The sequence below is a fragment of the Sminthopsis crassicaudata genome, chromosome 1 (genome assembly GCF_048593235.1).
Source record: "Sminthopsis crassicaudata isolate SCR6 chromosome 1, ASM4859323v1, whole genome shotgun sequence".
NCBI classification, from domain to species: Eukaryota; Metazoa; Chordata; class Mammalia; order Dasyuromorphia; family Dasyuridae; genus Sminthopsis; species Sminthopsis crassicaudata.
Genome location: NC_133617.1, coordinates 353,614,246 through 353,631,663, shown reverse-complemented (window position 1 = coordinate 353,631,663; position 17,418 = coordinate 353,614,246). Strand labels below are relative to the sequence as shown.

Below are 17,418 nucleotides of genomic sequence, written 5' to 3'. Positions count from 1 at the left end.
CAAACTCCTTAGACTAGTATATAAATGCTCTATAAAACTTAAAACTTTCCTTTCTAATCTTATTTCTTATTAATTCATCTCACACATATTATGTTATAGCTAAAATAGGTCACAAACTATTTTTCAGACTCTCTATGCATACAATTTCTCACCCCTATTTACTTACTCATACCATTTCTGGGCCCGGAGGGCAATATTTCCATCTCTATCTTCATTTCTTAGAATTTATGCTCCTTTGAGGATAAGGTTAGGTACTATCTCTTTAGTGAAACCTTCCTCAATTACCCTAGTTCCAAAAGCTTTCTCCTTCATATTTCTTGGTGTTGATTTATTTATGTGCTGGCTATATCTTCCTAATATAATGTAATCTCCTTAAGGGCAGGGACTAATTGTTTTTGTTTCAGAATCCCTATCACAGCACTGTATCTGACATATAGTAAGCATCTGATGAGTGCTAGTTGAATTGTGGGAACTTTATAAATGTTTGTGGACCCCAATGTGTTCAAGAGAACTGAGCAATGGTTGTCCTTCTGAGAAAGACTTTTCCCTGTCAATGAAAGTGTTTAAGAGGAGGCTGGAAAATCACTTGCCAGAAATATTACAGAAAGATTCCCCCTGCACTAGTGTCAGTCTAAATGTACTCTAAACCATTTTCAACCCTAAAATTCTCTGAGAATAAACTGTCCTCTTATATTCCTTATCATACTCAGCTTCTCAGTATCATATGACATTATTAATCGCCCATCTTTTAAAACTCTCTCCTGTATTTTGTGACACTATGCTATCCGGTTCCTTTGGTCTTTTTGCTATTTTTTCCTTCTATTTCTCCTTAACTATGTGTATCTTACAAGCCCCCCCATTTTTTTTCTTTAAATCTTCTCCTCCGTTAGTGAGGTTTATTCACTGTTGAATCAGTTCCAACTCATAGGATGTGTGTGTGTATGTGTGTGTGTGTGTGTGTGTGTGTGTGAGAGAGAGAGAGAGAGAGAGAGAGAGAGAGAGAGAGAGAGAGAGAGAGAGAGAAGAGAGAGAGAGAAAGAGAGAGAGAAGAGGGAGAGAGAGAGAGAGAGAGAGAGAGAGAGAGGAAGAAAAAGAGAGACAGAGAGACAGAGACAGAGACAGAGAGACAGAGAGAGAGAGAGAGAAAGAGAGAGACAGAGAGACAGAGACAGAGAGACAGAGAGAGAGAGAAAGAGAGAGAGAAACAGAGAGAGAAACAGAGAGAGTGACAAAGAGAGAGACAAAGAGAGAGAGAGAGAAAGAAAGAGAGAGAGAGAGAGAGAGAGAGAGAGAGAGAGAGAGAGAGAGTAAAGTGGCAAAGTATGGCCCTATCAGCGTGATGAATTGGAATTTTCTTCATTTGTTCCCCAATCTATTAGACATTAAGTAAAAGAAATCTCATTCTTCTGGTGCTATCCATATAGATCTTCCAAGATAGTACCAAGAGGTACTTTATTTTCAAAACAAAGCACAAATTTGGACTGCTAAAAATACCTAAAACAATAAAGCACCAAATTGTGAAATCAAAAGCCGTTGCTGTAATTGTTTTCCAGTAATGTGCTATAGAAGCATAATATTTTAGAGACTGGGGGGGAGTTGGACAGCAGTTAAAAGAACAAATTTGGCCATTTGCAATGTATCCTGGAATCTGGAAGGGTGCAAGAGGAAGGGGAAGAGAAAAGCAGGCAATCAGCCAAGCCTTCTGGACCATCTTAATTGTCTTATTTAGAGAAAAATAAGCAGCCAAAAATAATGAAATGAATAGCTTCTTCCCAATAGTCTCAGTACATTTCAAGGTCTGTCAGAGATAGTTCAGACATTAACATACAATACCCTGAGACCTCACCAGTAGCTTTTAAATAATGACAGCTGTTTTTGTTTGCCGTATGTGGACATAACCTAAGAGTACAATCACCCAACCTAAAAAAAAGTTTGGAATCCGGAATTTTATCTAAAACACATTTAAACTTTCCAAATCCCTGAATTCTATAAAAACAGTGCAAGTCATCTCAATGCAAGGATTGTTAATGGGACAATTATATGTAATAAAATTAAATAAATCCCCTCAATAGAAAAACAATATGTTCAGAAGATCAGAAACTTCTTAGTTACTCTTTTGGTCTCCTGTTTACTCCATATTTCTTGGCTACACTGATTATTAGGCATGGTAATTATCTAGTTGGATGAGTCAATAGTCTAGTGCTGTAGTAGGTAGAAGAATAGTTTTGGAATCAAATAAGACCTGGATAGAATAGAATTTATTATGTAAAAAAAAAATCAGGGATAACAATCATGATTTTATACAAAGTTAAAGCTATAGCATCTTTAATGAGAATAAAAAAACAGATTAGGCATACTTTATATCAACCATTTTAATCAATATTATTTTAAGCTATTTAAAATAACTAGACAGTATAAGGTTGGAATATTGCTGTGATATAGTGAGTTAGAAAATATGGAGAGACCTGAAATTATGAAGGAATGATGTTACTATTTTCAGAGAAAGAGAGGACAAATAAGCATATGTTCTTACATAGATGCATATGAATGTATATGTATGTGATTATCGATGTACATATCTATGTATGTATGTAGATATGTATGTTATATATGTTTGTAATTTTTATGTATATGTATGTATATATTTATGCATGTTAATATCCATGTTTAATTGTAGCCTTCTGGGAGAAAGGGGGGAAAATGGGAGAAAAAAGAATTTTAAAAATGCACCATAGAGAACAAAAGAAAACCTACAAGGAAGAAAAGACAGACATCTCTAAACATAATGTGCAGTAGTTATTATTATAGGCTTTCTTGAAATGGAAATTTATTGCTTTACATTTTGAATCCTTATGTTCTGCTGTGCACATGGCGATTTTTTTTCTTCCTATTTTGTATTTAATTTTTAAATTTTTTTTTATTAATTAAAGCTTTTTATTTACAAAACATATGCATGGGTAATTTTTCAACATTGACCCTTGCAAAACCCTTTGTTCCAAATTTTCCCTTTCTTCCCCCCCCCCCCCCTTAGATGGCAGGTAGTCCATGTATTTAAGTTTAAAATAAACAAAAGAAGATAAATTGGACTTGAATACAGAAAGATCTGTGATTTCGCCAGGGAGAGGAACTTCCTCCACTAAGAGAAACCACAAGGCAATTGGAACTCAGGAGTTACTAGGGAGTTTGCTGAAGCATTTCAAAGCTCAGGGTGATACTACTTAGAAAGCATTAGAGATGAGATTTCAACCATGTCTTCCTATGCTCTATTATGCCATTGACTAACTTCTCTAGGCTACAAAGAACACAGGGGGTGGGGGGAGGCTCGGGGGGAAGATGACTTTTTAAAACCAATATTCCAGTGGCTTATTATGCTTAGAGTCATTAGAGACAACTTTAACCTTGTATTTTTTGAAAAGTGTATTGATATTGAACTGGAAACCTGAATTAAGATTTTTATTTAATAAGTCTTTTTAATTACATAATTACATTAAAAAATAAATAACATGATCATAGGCAGTTTGGTAGTACAGTGGACAGGGCACTGGGTTTGGAATCAAGAGTTCAAATCTGGCCTTAGATACTTACTAGCTGTGTGATCTTGGGCAAATTATTTAGCCTCAAGCTGTCTCAATTTCTTTGACTTTAAAATAGAGATAAGAATAACATCTACCTTACAGGTAGTTGTTATGAGATATTTATAATACATATAGTACAGTTCCTGAGATATAGTGGGAGCTTAATAAATGAGTGTTCCCTTCACTCTCTTCTTTTCTCCTAATCAAACTCATATCTGTGAGTTCGGAAATAAAGAAAAGTTCTTTGTTACCCAGAAGCACCCTTATGTTTAGCAGTTTCATGCAATTAATCAAAATATCTCACTTTTTAGGCACACCCACTAGTTATCTGAGGTGTCAGTGGATTTTACATAAACTGCAAACATATTAAGATACTTTATTTTAATTTTTACTTTAATAATTTTTCTTGCATGCTTGGTTAGTTTTGCATTCAATTCCAAGAACTGTGTGGTTAAAAATGGGGAAGAGGACAGACACAATTACAAACCTTTCTTCTCTTGCTTGTTTTTGCTCTTCTCGTTTGTCTAAATAATCTCGGCTAACAAGCATACAGATTTAAAAAAAAAAAAAGATAGGGAAAATGATAGCATTAGATGATCAGGAAATGATAAAGAAATAGCTAAAGAACACAATGAAAGTTTTCTTATTAATAATAAAAAACAATGGCAGATGGAAAAGCATTCTTTCCTGTGTCAAACGTTCTTAGATATGGATCCTTACTTTGTTCTTATCACAATATAACAACAAAACAATAATAACAACAATTATAGTAAATACAGAATGGTTTAAACTTTGTAAATCCCTTTACATATCTTGATTTATCCTTAGAAGCAGATATAAACTTGTGCTTTTCAGTACAAAAGATTCAAGTACAATCAGCATCTTACCTCAATGTAATGGTTATAGACAAGTGAAAATAGGAATATATGAATAACAACTGTCATTTATAAAGAGCTATAAGGTTTGCAATGGGCATTACATATGTCATAACGTTCTACTATGTTTCATCCTCACAATAATTCTCTAAGACAGGTGTCATTATTATCCCTGTTTAGGAGCTGAGGAAACTGAGGCTGACATTAAGTGATTTGTCGAAGATCATGTAGCTAATAGAATTTGAAGTTAGGTCTTTTTGACTCCACGTCTACTATCCTACACATTTGGTAGTATTATGCTACCAAATAAAGGAAAGGATCTGGGAACTTCAATTACTTTTTAAGTGTTCATAGCTCTTTTTAATTGATTTTTCACTTGACCCAACTTTCTCTATGGAATTACAGGAACTGTAATTCCCAGATGCTGTGGTTTATCCCAATGATCCAAATTCCCCCACAGAAGAGGATGATTTTTTCATGATCTATTTATGTGTCTTTAAATAACTAACCAGACCAATGAAATACTGGCAGATTCAGAAAATTCAGACAGATGTTTCTCTATGAGGAAGTTGGGTTTTTATTCTCAACTTTCTTTTCCCATTTCATTTTAATTATTTCATTAGGGAAATATGTAGATAAATGTGTGCAGACAGATATAGTATATCTAATCCATATTTTATGTGTACAGATATACATACATAGAATACATATTAATCATAAAACTTACAAACCATATTCTCTACACGTTATAGCCTATGTGCTTAGTCTTCTCTCTTTCATAAGCTATAAAAATTTATTAAGAATATATTATATTCCTGGCCATAAAGTCATATATATATGTATATTTATATATGCATATGTACTATATAATGTATATGTACTACACACACACACACACATACACATACAGTATGATTTCTGCCCAAAAGGAACATAAAACTGCGGGGATGTGCTCATATGAAAAATTGGCAAGCAAACTAGTTACCACAGGACAATGAAGGGCCCCAAAAGATAAGCTAGTAATCTACTCTCACTTTATAGATGACAAGACAAGCCTGGAGAAATAATTGTTCTAAAATGACACAATCCCTTACTAACACAAGTGAGATCTGAATCCAGGTTTTGTGATTTCTAAAACCAATTATCTATCTGTCTACATTTTACACTACATCACGTTGTGTATAACAATTTATAAAATAAAAGATAGACAATTTGAGACTGGCAGTAGTAAATGAAATGCTGCTCATACAACAGCGACAATAAATGTGAAATGATCTAGGAAAGGGAGAGATTGATTTGCTCTTGAGTTCTCTCAAAAGATAGGGGCTTGTGATTTGAAAAATAGGTAGAATACAAATCTTTGACATTATGTTTGGAGGAATAACCTTCTAAAGTTATTTTCTTGATTGATTTTGGAGAAAAATATTGATTTTGGGAGTCCAGAATTGGGATCCTAAGAGTTTCAATGACAGCTTTTTTTTTTTAAATTGAAGAATAAGAGTCAGTTTCATATCCTTTTTTGACTTCAATGATTTGTTTTAAGATTCATAGAATTGTAAATGTTCTGAGAAATGTTCTCATTCTCTAAACTCCCCTATTTCTGCTGAGGGAAAGCACAGACATTCTCCCAATCATCTAGGTTCATATCTGTGGCATAATCTTTGACTTTATCCCTCACTGCCCACACTCATTGGTTACTAAGATTTATATTTACTTCTATAGTGTTTTTTCCATTCCTCCTCTTCTCTATATGCACATGGCCATAGACCTAATTCACTCCCCAACTGGCCTCCCAACTTCCACTTTTTCTCCTCAATAATTAATTCTCAGAAAAGCTGCCATGTCATTTCTCTATCTAAAAAAGGGTTTTTTTGTTTTTGTCTTTTTGTACCCAGTGACCATCTCAGGGTCCAGAACACAGTAGGAACATTTAATAAGTCTTTATAGATTTTAATTTTATCCTGATGTTTACATCAATTTTCTTTACTGAGAAGTCTGAGATCAATTGGCAAGAGCCACCTTAATGTCTCTCCCTTCATTCTTTAAAGATACAAAGGTTATTACTTGCTGTACCTACTATCTCAGAAGCAATCATCAATCAGTCAATATTTATTAAGCACCTACCATGTGCCAAGTACTATGCTAACCACCAAGGACACAGAGAAAGATTTTAAAAATTCCATGTCCACAAAGAACTCGCAGTCTTTGGGGGGATACAACACGCAAACAACTATGAATAAACAAGATGTTTACAAGATGAATTAAAGAAACTTCTCTCAGAGGGAAAGCACTAAGGAGATTTGCAGAAGATTTCTTGCAGGAGGTGTGGACTGTTTTGAGACTTAGTATAAGTATGGAACTTGGGATGTGGAGATGACATAGAGTTTCAGATATGAAAGACAGTGAAAATGCCTAGTGTTGGGAGGTAGAGCCTCATGTGCAAAACATAGAAGGGATAGCACTATTTTCATGAAAGTGAATTCCTCTACCTCTGCCCTTGACCCCCATCTTCTCTTAGTACTTCCAGGTCCTTATTTCTGAAACATTTTCTCTTACTCAAGAATGTTTCATTTCTTTCTCTCTTCTGGCTTCTTTCCATCTGTTTACACACATGACTAGGTCCTGCCAGTCCTAAAAACAAACAAAAACTTCCCTTGCCCCTTATACTTCATCTAGCTATTGTCTTATCTTTCTTCCCCTTCATTACTAAACTTGAAAAAGTCACCTATACCTGATGCTTCCACTTCCTTAGTAGAATGTAAATTCTTTGAAGGTAAGGATTATTTCATTTTGGTCTTTTTGCCTTTCATGATATCTTAACTTTTCTGAATGGCAATCATGCTTTACAAATGTGGTTTCATCAGTGTTAGGAACTACCAGTGAAAAAGCTCATTCCATGGATGCAGAGCAACCACTCATCTGTAACTTTTAGTCTTAGAAAGAAATCTGAAACGTGGACAGCTGTATCTTGCCTGTGGTCATATAGACAGTGGATATGAGAATCAGGATTTTAATTCATGTCTTTCTGGATTCATGGGTATTTCTCTAAACCCCTTCTACCAACTTCTACAAATAAATGAACTGAAAATAGTTGTTTATTTTCTTTTGGATCAGAATGAATCTTTCTATCAAAATTTTTGTGAGAATTCATTCACTCATGTTGGTTATAGCACTGCTTTGGCATAGTTTATTAGCTAGTTGGATTTATGTTATCAAACTCAAAAAGTTCTTTTTGAAATTCCAGTCCAAGTATGTCTGTCTCCTCTTCAAAAGTATTTGAGAACAGTATTACTTTTGTCACCTATTTTGTTAATACTCAAAATTTTAGGAGTTTGTGTTCATTTAAATTTTTCATCGACCTCAGGTTCTTCAACATTTTCCTTTTTTCTTTTTTAGCTCTTATTTTATCTAATCTGGCCTTATGGATAAAATTATTGCCCTGCTTTAGTTTACAATATACTATTGTATGCTATTGGAATTGAGGGTATTATTGACAAAAAGCAGCACGAAGTCCCTGCCTATAACTGGAAAGATCTGTTTTCAGTTTTGTTAAGATTATGCTGGCACATAATGAAAGCATTCACATTCCCAGGTCTTTTCTTATGCACTAATAATTTGCTTGCTTTACTGGTCAGCCCCATCTGCACTGAACCACTTCCAGCAGGTGGGACATTGGTATTTGGTGTGTGGGGGGGGTTCCCTCCAGTAAACACAAAGAGGCTCCACTTACTCAAAGCAGATCATCATGATGCTTTTGAATAAGGCTGACTTATAACCATATAACTTCAGTTTCTATTTTCTTTGACTCTTAGGAACAGAGTTATCATACTGCCTAGGTGAGAACCGATTTGACAATATTGCTGGACACCAAATTACTTTCATTGTTTCTGCTGTAAGATGGCCCTTACTTTCCTTAATGTTTCCTTCCAGAAACATTAAGTCTTCACTGGACATTAATCTGACTGACATGAACTTTGATGAGATTGTTATGATTATGATTGTGATTCTCACTGAGGTAAAATTTAATAAGTAAATACATATACACACATACAACAATGGTGGATTTGAAAGGAACCATAAGACCATGGCCTTTGATTAAAAATGTTAAATTGCAAGATCATTTCTGTCCTTCTACTTCTATGATAATCAAGATGAACATTTTACCAGATTATAGAATTTTAGATTTCCTGGTGAGTAATCACATATAAGTAATTTAACAATTGTACTCATCGGATTTCAATTGGATTTTGATAATTTCCTCAGTTACCTATTTACAGAAACATTTCTTGTGGCAAAGACAATCTGGACAACAAAAACTTTTTTAGTTAATGATTATGAAGATTGTGGATCATCTGTAAATGGACAAACTGTCTCAAAAGTACCTTCCTGTTGCAGTATTCTATGACTTTTTCTGTGAAAAATTCTATAACATTCCATAATAAAACCTTCCTAGAGACAGATTATCCAATATCTAATATCTATAATTTTTCCTTGGTCATATAGATATAATCCTCAAATGGAACTATTCATAAAATCATAATTTTAAAGCTGGAAGAGGCTTCAAATATTGTCTAAATCCTTAATTTACAGATTAGGAAATAGAAGCACATAGTATGTTTATGATCTGTGCAAGTTCACAAAGTAGGAAGAAGCAGATGGAGAGCTGAACCTAGATTCTAATTCCCATTCCAGTATTCTTTCCAGTCTGTCTGTCTGTCTTTCTGCTATCTATCTATCTATCTCTCATGTAAACACATGATGTAGCATCCAGAATGTAGGATATGAAGACAGGTTTGAGGGCTATTTCATGACATTTACTGACTGTGTGATCCCAGCCAAATCACTTCATCTCTTTCAGTCTTATTTTCAACTATAAAATAAGGTAATACTATTGTCTACTTCATAGGGCTGTTGTGAGATTCAAATGAGATAAATTTTGTGATTTTTTTGCAAATCTTAAAGCCCATGTATGAATTCAAGGCATTAATACTATTATTATATCACATTCATGAATAATTGTATTGGCATTTACAGTATTAAATTATACATCTCAAAATTGTTCCTTACTTGAATTTATTTCTTTCTTCTCGTTCTATCCTTTGCAACCTCTCTTCTCTCTCCTGCCTTCGCCTCTCTCTTTCTGCTGCTAATGACTCTTGGTGTTGACGAAATGATGATGTAAGGAGACCACTCAATGATGACCTAAAAACAGAAAGGAATCCCATTACTCAGAGATTAGTGATTTTAGTGATTAAAGTAACAAAATGTGTTAATAATCACAAATTATATTTTCACCATCCAGGGTTTGTTTGAAATAAAAATAAATTAATAATATATTCATTTAACAATCCTTTTTGTCTACTATGTATAAGGTTAGTCAGTTGTTGTCCTTCTTTCTTGAAGAGGACCAAAATCACATCACTATGTTAGAGTCTAATTACAGTGGGTCCGATTGTGGCTGATCAAATGAATATGAGCTTGGAATCTTCTACTACAGGTCAGATGACTAGTCCATATGAACATTTGGGGTGGTTTCTCTAATTTTACACATCTTGCACAGGGTATATTGAAAATAAAAACAAATGAATAATATATTCATTCAACAATCCTTTGTAAGTGTCCATAAAGCAATGTATTGGGAAAAGTACAAAGATAATTAAACTATATAAATAACTATATTTAATTATAAATGACAAACTGTTTAAAGTAATGAAAAGATAGACAAGAAATAGCTTGCCTTTACAGTTGACTATAGAAGTATAAAGCATATACACAAATATTTTAACACAAAATGGAATATAGTAAGTTAATAATAAAAATGAAATTTTTTGAAATTAATTGAGTGAAAGTCCAGGGAAATCTTCCCAAAAGAGGCAGGATTTCACTTGGGCCTTTAAGATTGGCAGATGAAAGAATTGAGGAAAGATTTATTAAAAACTTAATTGTCCCCAAAGAATCTTAGTGATATAAACTACAATGACATTTATATACAATTCTCTTGTTCTCTTCACCACTATGATCCACCAGCCTCATTGTCCTGGAAGCTGTCTTTGCCACCATCCTCCAGAAATCTTATCCTGGATAATCCCACCTACTATGCAGTCTAGTCAAGCTATCCAACTATCTTTGTGACCCCTTGTTTTGATTCATTGTTTCCTCTTGAAATCTCCATTTTTAAGGCAGGGCTCCAAATCCAGCCATGTCTACTCCTTCCATCCTCTCTTGGACCTGCTCTGGATTTTCCAGACTTATGTCTCTACCATACCCCAATGGGTACTTTTTCTTTTTTCTGTGACAGCTCCTTTAATATGTTATTCTTCCAGTAACAAATTATAAGTTCCTTGAGGGCAGGAAGCTGTCTTTCTTTTTGCATCTATTTGTATCTCCAGCATTTACCACAGTGCCTAGCATACAGTAAATGCTTAATAAATGCTTGCTCTTGACTCCATAAATTGGTCATAATCCATTTGTTTTTTGTTAATTATTTCTTCCTCCCATCCTCTCTTACCATCTTACCACCTCACAAATCCTTATAATTATATAGCATTGAACACAGCAGAAGACACTTAGCTTTAAAGGCTTTCTTTTTATAAAGGTGTCTCCTATATATATGTCAAGATTATGTAAGATTCTGGCTGCTTGCGCAGAGATAATTTTGTTTAGTGAGTAATGGTCAATACTGATTGAGATATAAGACAGCTAATGAGGACATTGGAGAAGATAGAGCAGAAATGACTTAAACTTCTGTCTCTTGCTGCATCTAACTATGGAGACTGAAGGGTTTGCAAAGATTTAGAAAAGGCCAGAGAACTCCACAATTTTGGGACCCATTTCATGTCAACCTGGAGAAAAAGAGAACCCAAATCTTAATTTTAAAAAAGGCAATAAGATACAGTGAACAAAGTGCAAAATTAGAAATTTTAGGAATTAGGAAGGTCTGGATTTGAATCTCACCTCATAAACTGTTAAGTGGTGGGGACCCCCTCCCAGCAAGTCATTTAAACTTTCTGGGCTATAGGTTTCTCATTTGTAAAATGGACTCACTGACTTCTGAGGGTTTCTTATAGCTAGTTCTAAAGCTATGGTCTTGTGATCTATGGTTTGGGGAGATCATTTTCATGGGAGAATAGAGTTGTGGGTGGACAGCTGTTATGTTTTCATCATACAACAGAAAATGGCGATGTATTTACTACCTTAGGAGTAAGTTAGGAAAGTTAATTCAGCTCTAAAGGTTTCAATTCTATTGCTCCACTCTCATGAGTACCATGACCTAACAAAATTAGCCTTTATTTCACCATAGCTGAATGGTATCTGATCTCTGACTAAATTCTTTATTATAACACTTGCATACATCTCATCTTTTCTCCTTTTTTATTTTTAAAATGGGAATATCTGCTAACAAACATATCATCAAAAGGCCATAGGAATTGTTAGTGGTATTCAATTAAAACAAGAGGCTTCTCTTTAATGTTGAAGGCTCTGGGACCACTTTGCATGAACATTGAGGCGGATACTTAGATTAGGTGAAGGCTTAGTTCCTGCCTGACTTTGAGACCAAAGAGTGCACATTTCAGCAGGTAGTTATCATTAAAAACAGATGTAAGTTTTCTTTCTCCTGAATAATTGAGTTCAGAAGAGATTGTAATGTAAACTGAAAGCACTTGAAGAATGAGTTTTTCTTTCCCTGAAATAAAACAAAATGCCTTGAACACTTACAGGTTCCATCTCAGGGCCCTAAATACTTGGTTTGTTGCCTTTGTGAACCCTATCTTTCTTCCAATTCAGATAGTGGTAGGAATATGAGATAAAGGAATTTCTCCACACTTAGCTAATCTAGGGGGGACATATTTTTGTTTTTTGTTTCCCAAACTGAAGACATCAGAGACAGCCATGCCCTACTAGAAGCACATTAGTATAATATGTCAATAAGCTGAATTTTCTTAGGTCTTATCCCACCTAGATACATATTACACATGGGAGAACAAAACCTGATATCCTATAAATTTAGTTTCTGGAAGTATGCTAAAGCTACAACATCAGTGCTGGAATTTAATCAAAACCATAAATTTTTTTTAATATTACCAAGCACTATAAAAAAACAGTTTCATTATAGTCAACTCTACATGGTCACTTATTTCCTATAAATCTATTTTTAACACATTTTTACTTTTCATTCTAAGTTCTCCAAAAAAGTATTGGCTGCATTAAATTAAGATTTTGTAAAACTAGTTTTGATTTTTTTCTACATATGATAAGAGATGTTTGCTCCCTGTTATTTTCACTAGATTAACTATGGAGAGGAAGAATAATTGATCATTCTAAACTGTGAATGCAAACCTATACCGATAAGGGAAGGGAAGGTGCACTTGAGGCCTTAGTATCCATGCTCCTGTCTGAATTCGGCATCTGCTGGGCTCACTGCCCTGGGAATTCCATCTGGAAATAAGTCTGAAGTAGAGCCAAAGCCTCATTAATGGAGTGAAACCACACAGGACTGCATACCACATACAAGAAGCAGGTGGAACAGGATAAGGGGAGGTAATTTACAGGGGAATCTATAACCTATGCTGAGTAGAAAGAGGTGCACCGTTTAATTTTGGCAGTGACCAGGTACCAGGTGTTGTCTTGGATTCATTCTCCAATTGGAGCCTCACCATATGATAGATCTTTCTAATAGCTCCACATTGCATACTGGTATGTCTGAAACAATCAAGGAGTTCTCCAATTTAGTTGGATTCAATAAGCATTAATTATTTACTCATCCATTTATCTGGCTAAACTTAGAACTTTATTGCTAGAGGTAACTCTCCATGAAAAACCCTCTCTAATCATAGCAGATTGGCAACTGCCCTGCAACTAATATTTATTCAAAATTGTCAGTCATTTAACTAACAGATTTAGTCACTTTTCCAGGATCACCCAATCAATACATCATGGGTGAGAATTGAATCTGAATCTTACTGTCTCTGAAGCAAGATCTCACCAAACTGCTGCTCACATAATAAAGCATACCACAGAGAATCCAGGACTTCCACACCTCTACAGGTGGTACATATGGACTGCTGGACTCACAGTAACGGTACCACTGACCAGTGCTTTGTTGGGATGGTTTTTTATTCTCTATCACAACTAAAAGAATCTTCTTGGATTGTTTTCAAGATTTTTTGGAATTAGTGAGTATATTTGGTGAATTCAACCTTGGGGACATAACAAATATCATGCAATGAGAATGTGCCTATTTGTTTGTGCATTTCTTAATCATGTCTTAATGACTTAATCAATGCTTCCAATTTGGAAATTGAACTGGAAGATTTCACTATTATGCAGAATCTCCTTTTTCTCTGTCTCTATTGCTGGATCTCTCCTATGTAGAGTCCTTCCTTCATAATCTCCCCGGTTATTAGTGCTTTCTACTTTCTCTAAAATTAATACATATGCATTTTGTATTAATTTACTGTATATATGCATTTCTTCCCAGTAAAAATGTATGGCAGATTCCTTTTTGTATCTTCAGTCCTAAGTGGAGTGCTTTAGTATGTAACAAATGCTAGCAAATATCAAATCTGAGAACATCCCTAAATACTTTACTGTTGTAACCTGAAGTCTGTCCTCATTTAATATTGGCTTACATGATACTTTAACTTATCCTAAGCATCTTAAAAGTACCTAAGCTTAGAGTTGTTTCACATGTGCTCATATCTGCTTTTCCTTGCTGGATTATTTAAAAACATAAATGTTCTCATTAATCTAGAGTATCTCTGTGAACAATATATTTCATTTAATGCCCATCACAGTAGATGAACCCTTTTGAAAATTTTAATGAGTCAATACTTAGTTGAAAATGATAAATTATGTGATTTTATGATGCATAAAATGATCATAAGCTATATATTGGTAGTCTTTAAAGTATATACAATTTAAGCAGAAATTGTCAATTTTTTCAAAAACTGAATAGACCACAAATGCAAGATGCTAATGGACACAATAATTCCAATATGAAAAAGGAGCTCAAAAACTAAGGACTACAACTGGAACATTCTTCAATCCCCTGGATTTTCTAGATGAGGTGACTTAATACGGCTTACCCCAAGTTTCACAGGAGGTAAATAGTTGAGTTGTTATTCCAACCAAAAATTCTTACACTTTAGGTTTGAGAAATCACCTTAACAAGTACAAGATGAAGGAAACATAGATAGAAAGCAGTTTGTGTTATATATTCTTCAGAGATTTCTTCTGGCAAAATAAAATGGAGAGCTGTGGTTCCTTTTAATTTTAAAATTATATGAATCTGTATGCAAAAAGATTTGGGCTTTGGCGGACTGCAAAGGTTAAGAGGAGTCAATAGTGGGAGAAGGCACCCAAAAAATTAATATAATCCAGGGCTAGATCAAGAAATGAAGAAACAGCCTCCAGACAACAGGAGATGACAGTCCTGTTGTAATCTGCTCTGGTCAGGTTTAGGCTAGTCCTGGAGGACTATATTTGGAATTGATTGGGTGACATGGGAGACACTGGTATGGGACTGTCCAGCATGGTGTGCCCTCATCAGAGAAGGTGCTGTGCTCTACAAACAAAGCAAAACTGAAGTAGTTCAAAAGAAATGCGAGACCCAAATTTAGAAAATCCCCTCAAATGTTCACACAGACTATTTGCACCTCACCTGTGGTAGTGATATTGAGCACATATTGGTCTGATCAGCTGTACTCAGACCCTGTAACTTGACTCTAATATAGCTGGTACTTTTTGAGAATGAAGGTCAACCAACCATCCAACCAACGTTTTTGGAAGGGCATTGTGGAGAGTGTCCAGAGCAGTGCAATCAGCACTGAAGGATCTCCAGCATTTGCCTTGTTGGGAGGGCTGGAAAAGGAATGAGGATCTTTACTTTTTATCCAGGGAGTCAGAGAAGCTGTCTAGGGAAAGAACGATTGGGCTGGTCTGTTTGAACCCAGAAATAAGAAATAAGGGTGTAGGTTGCAAAGGGGTAAGCTTAAATATTATATAAGGAGAAAATTCCTAATAATTAGAGCTACTAGAAAGAAAATGGACTTCCTTAGGAACAGGTGGGTTCCCTTGGACTTTACAAAAACAACAACTAGATGGCTACTTGTTTGGTGTGTTATAGTAGAGATACATTTTTGAGTGTGAATTGTACCAAGTAACCAATAATTTCCCTTCTAACCAAGGATTCCTCCTACTCCCAGATCAAAAGTTAAGGTTTCTACAATTTCCATAAAAGAGATTCACAAGAGAGATTACAGCCATTTTCTTATATCTCTATTATATGTACTTATTGCATTTTGTTTTGTACTAGCTATTTAAATATAGCAGTTACCTTCCCTTCTTTACAGTAAGATGTTTGAAGTAAAAAAACAAAAGTTATCATATTTTTCTCTGTCTCCCTTAGGGCTGAACACATAACGGACAATAAATGTTTGCTGAATTTTAATTTGGTTATACTCAGTACATTTCATATTAAATTTCCTATGTGTATGAATGTATTCTAATTTTTTTTTGTCAAGAGATTGAGAAGACAGAAAGAGAAAAGGAAGAAGAGAGGAAAAGAATTTGGAACTCAAAAATTTTAAAAAATAAAACAGTGAATGTTAAGAATTGTTTTCACATGTAATTGGGGGAAAATATAATATTATTTTAAAAAGAAACAAAATAAGCTGGGGAGACAGGCTAAGGATGACAAAGATTAAATATGAAAGACTACTTTTAAATGGCACTCAATCATGAATAAGCCTTGGGAGGTGGGGGTGAGAATAGAGGTTTTATTTAAGTTAAATTTGTTCCATGGCTAAAGTGTGAGAGAAGGGTGAAATCTCAACTTTCCCTAAAGCTCCAAAAAGAAAATTCTGGTCCTAAGACTTTCTCCTCAAACCTCAAGTGAGGGCATGAGTTAGAAGTCCACAATCGTGGGTCCAACCCTTATGCTAGTGGGGCAAGAAGGGCAAAGTCACCCAATTTCTAGGTACTCTTCTATGCAGCCTTCAGGAGAGACTTTTGCTTTTTTCCTCCCTGATATTCTTCCATCCCCATTCATCTTTACTGATGCCTTAATTTTGCCTAGAGGCAACTAGATGGTACAGAGGACAGAGCACTATACATCAAGTTCTCAGAAAGCACTAAGTACAAATCCACCTCAAACACTTGCTGGCTGTGTGACTCTGGGAATGTCACTTAACCACTGCCTGCCTCAGTTTCTTCAAATGTAAAGTGGGAATAAGGGACAGCTAGATGGCACAGTGGATTGGCCCTGGAGTCAGAAGGACCTGAGTTCAAATCTAGTCTCTAACATTTAACACTTACTGGCTATGTGATCCTTGGCAAGTTACTTAATTCCTATTACTTTGCAAAAAAAAAAAAAAGAAAAGAAAAAAGAAAGAAAGGAAGAAATAAAGAAAAAGAAAAGAAGTAAAATGAGGATAATATTAACAGCATCACCAGAGTTATTATGAGGATCAAAGGAAATGTTTGTAAAGTAGTTAACAATATCTGGCACACAACTCATAGGATAATAAATGCTTATTTCCTTCTTTCTTCCTTCCTATTTTCTTTCCTTTCTTCTTCCTTCCTTCCTTCTTATCTTCTTTTCTTCCTTCTTTCTTTTTTTCTCTTCCTTCCTTCCTTTTTCTCTCCTCCCCCTCCCTTCTTTCCTTCATAATTAGGAAATGAAAATATTGGCTTCATTCTTTATAGACAAAGATATTTTTAAATCTGGACCATAACAATCATTGAGTTCAAATACCACATTTTATACATGAAGAAACTGATGTGAGATTCAGTGACTTATCCCAATGCAATTAAGAAGTTAATGAGTTAGTGTTAGGGCTGGGACAGGACCCTACATCTCCTGCCTGCTGGTCCAGTATCATTCCATAGCTCTGTGCTATCTCCTTCAGGATTAGGAAAACTATAAAAGCTCTAACTCAGCAAGTTTTTTTGTGCTAATCTCAATTTTT

At 34.9% G+C, this 17,418-nt stretch overlaps 1 protein-coding gene across 1 annotated transcript in view; it reads right to left on the bottom strand.

The window, feature by feature from the left end:
* The window catches only part of FHOD3 (formin homology 2 domain containing 3), a 630,786-nt gene that overhangs the window by 107,302 nt on the left and 506,066 nt on the right, over positions 1–17,418 (bottom strand). Inside the window, 2 exon segments of the mRNA XM_074279229.1 lie at positions 4,063–4,113; positions 9,518–9,652. Coding sequence (XP_074135330.1) covers positions 4,063–4,113; positions 9,518–9,652 — 186 coding nt within the window.